General features: G+C 37.1%; 1 protein-coding gene across 1 annotated transcript in view; it reads left to right on the top strand.

Moving 5' to 3' along the window:
- The window catches only part of myoz2.S (myozenin 2 S homeolog), a 30,803-nt gene extending 23,759 nt beyond the window's left edge, over nucleotides 1-7,044 (top strand). The window contains 3 exon segments of the mRNA NM_001086904.2: nucleotides 1,249-1,378; nucleotides 2,618-2,801; nucleotides 6,287-7,044. Of these exon segments, the coding sequence (NP_001080373.1) occupies nucleotides 1,249-1,378; nucleotides 2,618-2,801; nucleotides 6,287-6,521 (549 nt within the window). The 3' untranslated portion in view covers nucleotides 6,522-7,044.
- Nucleotides 7,045-7,338: the final 294 nt, after the last annotated feature.

Genomic DNA, 7,338 nt, shown 5'->3' on the forward strand with positions numbered 1-7,338 from the left:
GTTGATAATAGATGTGTTATCTGCTGTGTAACCTGAGCCTTTTCTACTTTGAATGGCTGCCCCTATTTCTACACAGCAGCTTATTTATATAAACAATAGTAGTGTCTGAAGCAAACAAAGCAATTTTACTAGTGTAGGGCAACACTGCATTATATCTTTATTACTTTAAAACACTTTCATTTTTTGATGTTGCTGTTCCTTTAAGCCCTTTTCCATATGAAAACAGTTTTTAGCAATATTTGTTCTTCCTTTCCCTATACACTATTAGAAAACGTTATCAGAGTATTTCCAGCACTTCCACTTTACCCTTAAGGTGGCCATACACGTTGAGATTTTTAAAAGATTTTTTCGTTATCGTAGGACGAAGCTTGTACTGAAATGATTGTTTACAACTACAATTTGTTCATCAACTAAAATGATCATTTCAAGTCATATTGTCTAATTGAAGCTAGGAAAACCATGGGTAGCTGCCTGCTTGCCCTGCAAACAATTGGACAATGGATACATTTCACTGTGTACAATGAAGATTTTCTAACCCGACAGACTGATTTCCTGACTGATGTCGGACAAAAAATCATTAGAGCACAATCGTTCCATGCCCACTAACCTCATGATAATTTGACGGATCGCCCTAAAACTGGTAGTTAGGGAGAGAAAAATCTTAACGTCCATGGCCACCTTAAAAAACTTTACACAGTAAGGGCAGAGACACACGTTGCTATTTCAGGAGATTAGTCGCTTCTTCTTCAAGCGACTAATCTCTCCGAACTGCCTTCCCGCCTGCTACAATGTAAATCGCTTCTTTTCCGAAGTTGCCTCACAAGGAAACTTCAGGCGACTTCGGAAAGCCAAAGTGATCTGAGTTCCATCGATTTACATTCTAACCGATGGGAAGGCAGTTCGGGGAGATTAGTCGCCTGAAAAAAGGATCGATTTGTCGCTGATATAGCAAAATAGCAGTGTGTGTCTCTGCCCTAAATTCAAATTGCCTTCAGCAAACCTGGGGCTTCCTACATTAATATAATATACTAATTTTGTTGTACACCCTCTATCTCTTATTTTACTAGGGATAACTGTAAATTACTTAAAGAGATTTGATATGGCCTTTCTAGCACAGTGTTATATAGCACCTCAGCATGTAGAGAATTTTGCTTAGCTAGTAGGTTCTCGTCTATAATGTGTTTTGTAAATTAATTTTATACACATAAATGTAATGTTTTAACTTTATCCTTTTCCATTTGCTTACAGCAAAATCAAGTCAACCAAAATGGAAACACAGAAGGAAATACATTGGACGCCAACCAGCAAATCTCTCCACAGACACCTCCTAACACACCAGATCCTCGAAGTCCTCCCAACCCTGAAAACATTGCACCAGGTAAATAGCATGGCTGAAGAAATACAGTTTCCACATTACAAATTAGGGTAATGGCTGTATTATCTTCATTCAATCACCAACAGTTACTTGTGCCCAAATGGTTTATCCCTCAATCACTATTCCTTGGTGCTCTAACAGGAAGTTCTGCATAAAAACCCACTGAATACAATGAATAAGAACAATTTTTGACTGGCATTTCCAGCAGCTGCTTCCTAAGGAAAACAAATGGATCAGATGTACTTGAATCCTACCGCTGAGATCATTTGTTTCAGGCTACAGGGGCGGTTTCAGAGTCATGTTCCATTGGTAACTCTCTTTGGACAATAACCACATCTCAGCCACTAAAGCAGAATACATTTTCTGTTCTATTACAGGCTCAGAATCTATAAAGCTTCCTGGACAACAGAACATCTATACAACTTAAAATAATGAATCAGAATCAAAAATAATTGTTAAACAAGCTCCAGTAATGTCTTTCCCTAGACAGAAAAGCCGTGCCCTTATGATTTATCATTTGTTGTTGAAAAATTCTAGCAAAGAAACTGTAGAAATAGTTGCTGATCTGTTATTTCTACTCACAATAGACATTTTGATCACCATAGCACTCTAACTGTGAATTTTGATGATCGATATCACTGCCCTCACTCATAGGGGTAAATTTACTAAGCGGTGAAAATTCGCCAGCGACGGCTTCGCAGCCATCGCAACACCTCACCAAGCTAAAATTCGCTCAGACGCTTAAAGCGAAGATACAGGTCTTCGCAAAGGGCTCATTTGCATATGGCGGTACCTGAAAGAGGTAACAGTGGCGAATCGTCGCCAGCGTTAGTCACTTCGCCCATTAGTAAATCTTCCCCATAGTATGGAAGCACACAGTCCATGCAAATACTTCTGCTGATAGGTGGGCATCCCTTGATAAAGCATTTCCCATTCATGTGTATGTCAGCAGGGGATGGCACTCACAGAAACCTATTACTGACATTGTGGAAGGGAAGTTAATTCCTAATAATTTTAAACACTTTTTATCCCAAAAGAACATTAACTTGCTCTGTGCTTCTCTCTTTCTAAGTATATATATATATATATATATATATATATATATATATATATATATATATAAAATCATGAATTTAACATGCCAAAGAAAATGTCTTTATACATACAGTTTTATACCTCTCCATGTTCTGCTAATACTCATGTAACACACATACTAAGCTAGAATTTTCCTTGTAATGGCAGGCTATACAGGGCCACTCAAAGAAATACCCCCAGAGAAGTTCAATGAAACCGCTGTTCCTAAGTATTATATATCTCCATGGCTAGAAGCCATAAGCAATGAACCAGACCTCCTTGAGACCCTGTACCCGAAATTGCCTGTACCTGGAGAAATGGCTGAGATTCCTGACTACAAGAGCTTCAACAGGTAATTCTTTAATACAATTTAAGTGAAACACATAATATTCCCCCACTTCAATGAGAAAATGTAAAGAAACAAAGGAGCAATGCTTCAGTCTGTTTCTTAACGAAACTTACCCTAGTGAGCCATACAGTTGATGGGTGTCTGTGGGAAGGTCTTCATGTATAGCTTTTACATCAAGGTTCTAATTTTACATATTTTTTGTATGGTTGGTAGACTGGGCTGACAATACATCCTTGGAGCCCTAGTTTTGTAACAACCTGAACGCAAAGGGAGAACTGCATTTATTGCACCAGCCTTCTCAGTATCTTTAATAATCCAGCCAGGACTTCAAATCTGTCACCGGGGGTCACCATCTTGGAAAGTGTCTGCGAAACTCACATGCTCAGTGTGCATTGAGCAGCTGTTGACAAGCTGAGCTTAGGGGTTGTTGCAAGTTGATATTACAATGCTGATAGTTGCACTGGTTTCTGTGCTGCCGTGTAGTAATTATCTGTATTAATTGCTAATTAGCCTTATATTGTGACATTTATATGATATATATTCAGTATATTGTGCTTTAATCCCTAAGCTCAGTAAGTGACAGCAGTACAGAGCATGTGCAGTGAATCAGCAGAAAAGAAGATGGGGAGCTACTGAGGCATTTTTGGAGGAACAGATCTTCCCTGATAAAGGGCTATTGTTGCCTTGGGCTGGTACAGAAGCCCAAAACATACTGTATAAGATTTCTGCCCTACTTCTTAAGTTAAAGGATCAGTAACAGCAATTTTTTATTAGTGTAGAGCGAAAAAAACCCACAAAGACATATTAAACTTTTAAATCGCTAAGTCTTTATTAAGAAATAACTTACAGAAATTCCTCTTGCTCTCCTCTTCAGAAGTGGACACTGCGATTATCCATCATGCAGCGCTCAATTTCTCCTCCCTGGCTATCTCCTATAAGAAAAGCAGGGAGGAGAAATTGAGCGCCTTTTCTGACGAGGAGTGCAAGCGGAGTTTCGGTAACTTTTTTCTTAATAATAAAAGTTTAATATGTTTTTGTGGATTTTTTTCGTTCTACACTAATGAATTTTTTAATAAACAAAAATTGATGTCACTGGTCCTTTAAGCTTTCGTTTTTATAGGGGAGCTCCTTTTGCCTTGAAGATGTATTATAGCTCACTTTATTAAAATCACCAGACATCATGTCTCTCTACATGCAGGATTTGTGCAAAAGGCAGATATTTTGTTTGTGCTGGCATCAGTTATTTGAGTGAGCTCTAATTCATCTGTTAGGAAAGGAAGCCCCCTTATAATCCCCCCTTATAATATATTGGATCTAAATGTCAATGAATATCTGATACCCAACTCCTGCAAGAAGACAGAATGAAGAGAAACAGACACTGAGAGCGAGACAGTTAAGATAAACTTGATTATTTCAGAAACGGTACAGAATTGAATTGTTAGAACGTTTCATATTTCAGTATTATAAAGCTTATATTAATGGGGTGGTTCACCTTTAAATTAACTAAAAGTATTTTATAGAATGGCTAATGTTAAGCAATATTTTAATTGGTCTTCATTATTTATTTGTCTTCTTCTTCTGACTCTTTCAAGCTTTCCCATATTCCCCATATAAAAACAAATGCTCTGTAAGGCTACAAATGTATTTTTATTGGTACTTTTTATGATTCATCTTTCTATTCAAGCCCTCTACTATTCATATTCCAGTCTCTAATCAAATCAATGCATGGTTGCTAGGGTAATTTGGATGCTAGCAACCAGATTGCTGAAACTGTAAACTGGAGAGCTGCTGAATAAAAATAACCACAAATAATAAAAAAATGAAAACCAATTGCAAATTGTCTCAGAATATATCTCTCTACATCCCATCATCCCATTCTAGAAACCTCATTAAAGATGATAAATACAAATCCTTGCAAATCTCACCTAAATATCATACACTATATTGATAAAGACATTTAGCCTTTTTTATTATTTCTGCTAGTTTATAGTGTTGACAATGATGTGTATACATCAATGCCTGTGTTAAAACATAAATATTTCTTTCTTTTATTTTAACTATAAAATCCATAGAGATCTATAGACTGCTTTCTAAAGAATTAATCATTTTTCCCATTCTGTATTTATACATCATGCCCTTGAAACAACATTGTCTGCTGCAACTTCTGTTGTTTACAGTTGTAAAATTTGCAATAATTAAGCAGCCTAAAGGATAACAAGTCATAAGTATTTAAATCTGGCTCTTGGACTTGAACTGGAATCAAATGAACTGGGATATTTAAACTTCAGCAACACATAATCATATCATTTATTTTTGTGTAGGAAATTTGTGTGAGTTGAATTTCACTAGGTTTAATCCATGATCCCCTACAGAAAGGCCCACAATCTTACTGGATCATTTAGGTCAGCCAACATTAAAGCACATCTCTACTTTATATGCTCCACATGGACTTTAAGTTTGCTCCATGTAACCACATGCATGGTGCCCACAGCAGTTGAAACCTGCTGCATTTAGTTTTCAGGCCAGTTTGGGCTGATTGCAAAGTATATCTGGGTTTAAGAAATCTGATACAATGATACTGCCCTGCATTATTGTCCCTGTACAGATCCTTTCCATTCTTCAAAGTGACACATATCTAATTTAACTTTTTCTTTAATCACACACTGCAATGTCATGATCAGTGCACAAATGCAGTTATAAACATGGGTGGTCATAGTATCTGCAGGGGGAAAAGGTAAATATTAGAGTCTGTGGGCTCAATCCCAGGGTTATTATTTAGTGAAGCCAGTGTAAGGTGGAGTTACAAACAAAATGTGAGATTTATTGTTTTTATTTTGAGTAGGAATAAATTTAGCTTGATAAAAGGCCAGATGTGGCCTGAAACGTTGCTATAAACCAGGTTCTGCCACACATATCCAATAAAGGCATTTTAAATAATAATTATTTGGTGCTGTAAAAAGAATCTTGTGTGCAAGTGGATGGTGGACCACTAACAGTACGTGCACCAATATCTCCTATAATTGGGTTATTGGAGCTGACTCAACTGCGTCTGCATAGGAATAAATGTAGGCCTACAGCATTTTGACCACTTATGGACCACTTATGCTGTAAAAAGAATCTTGTGTGCAAGTGGATGGTGGACCACTGACAGTATGTGCACCAATATCTCCTATAATTGGGTGATTGGAGCTGACTCAACTGCGTCTGCATAGGAATAAATGTAGGCCTACAGCATTTTGACCACTTATGGAGAATCATGGTGGTCTAATTGTAAAGTTGTTGGTGCCTCCAGTATCTGTCATAAGCAGTATTGGAAGGTGCTGAAGATGATAGACAGGTAAGGGTGATTGTTTCTCCCTGAAACCACTGGTGGTGCACAGGGGTTACAGATATTTCCAATATGGACTTGACTCAACTGACAGTAGAGGAAAGGTAGGGGGAAATATTTTTGTACTTATGATTTTTTTTCTATTTTCCCAAAATTTCAGAGCTGCCACTCCTTTCGGGGGATTTGATAATGCATCAAAGTTAACCACTTTTAAGCTCCCTGAGTTTGATCTATTTCCAATGATGGATCCTGCTGTCAATATGTCACCAAACCCTCTAAGCTCAAGACGATCCTTTAACAGAATGGCTCAGGGATGGACATCTGAAAATATCCCTATCTGTTATGCTACTGACGTCACCTTCAATGCTGAAATTCCAGAATCAGATGATCTGTAAATGGCTGAGAATTCTGTAATACAGTCTTCACTCCCTCAAATGAGACAGCTTGCTTGGCATGTTTTAGCTAGCTAGAACCGAATGGACAATGTCTAATGCATCTTTTGTTTGCACTTGTATCTGTATGTTTAGGTCTATTATAAATAAACAAATAAAATCCTAATTTCCATAAAACAATGTGTCACATTTATAATGGCACCTACAATGTGTGGCAGAATTAATTATCTAAAGAAGATGACAACTATACTGCAATAAAATACAGAGCAACACAAATTTAAGTAGCTGAAATGCCCTCTGGGCAGGCAGAAATACTGTGCAATGGTACAATTACTGTACTACAGCTCGTTCATGACATAGCAGTCTTGTTCAGAAGTAAAGAAGATCTTTAAAATATTTGAGAAACAATATAATGTTATTTTCTCAATAGCTTTCTTTTAAAATTCTTTTGTATTTTTGACGCACAGGAAAGAGATGGGAGTGATTTCAATAAGCCTTAAAATGTAAATAAAGGGTTTTAAAAGTTTTGTTGCTTCTATTAATGTCAGCTTTATAGGTGCTGTAGCTATATACCAATGGAGTCGTTCTGCTAATCTTTGTGTATGTAATTTTTCTGTGTTTTGGTGCCAAATTAGAGTCTCATGCACATGTACCAAGTGCTTTGTCAGCACCACCAGCTCTGAGCATGTGTTTTAAGCAACTTTTCAATTGGCCTTAGTTTTTTTTAATTATTTGCCTTCTTCTCCAGCTTTCAAATGGGGGTCACTGTCCCCACCTAAAAAAATTGGTCTTCATTATTTTTTTTGTATATTTATTGGTC

Source organism: Xenopus laevis, chromosome 1S, assembly GCF_017654675.1.
Source record: "Xenopus laevis strain J_2021 chromosome 1S, Xenopus_laevis_v10.1, whole genome shotgun sequence".
Classification (NCBI taxonomy): Eukaryota; Metazoa; Chordata; class Amphibia; order Anura; family Pipidae; genus Xenopus; species Xenopus laevis.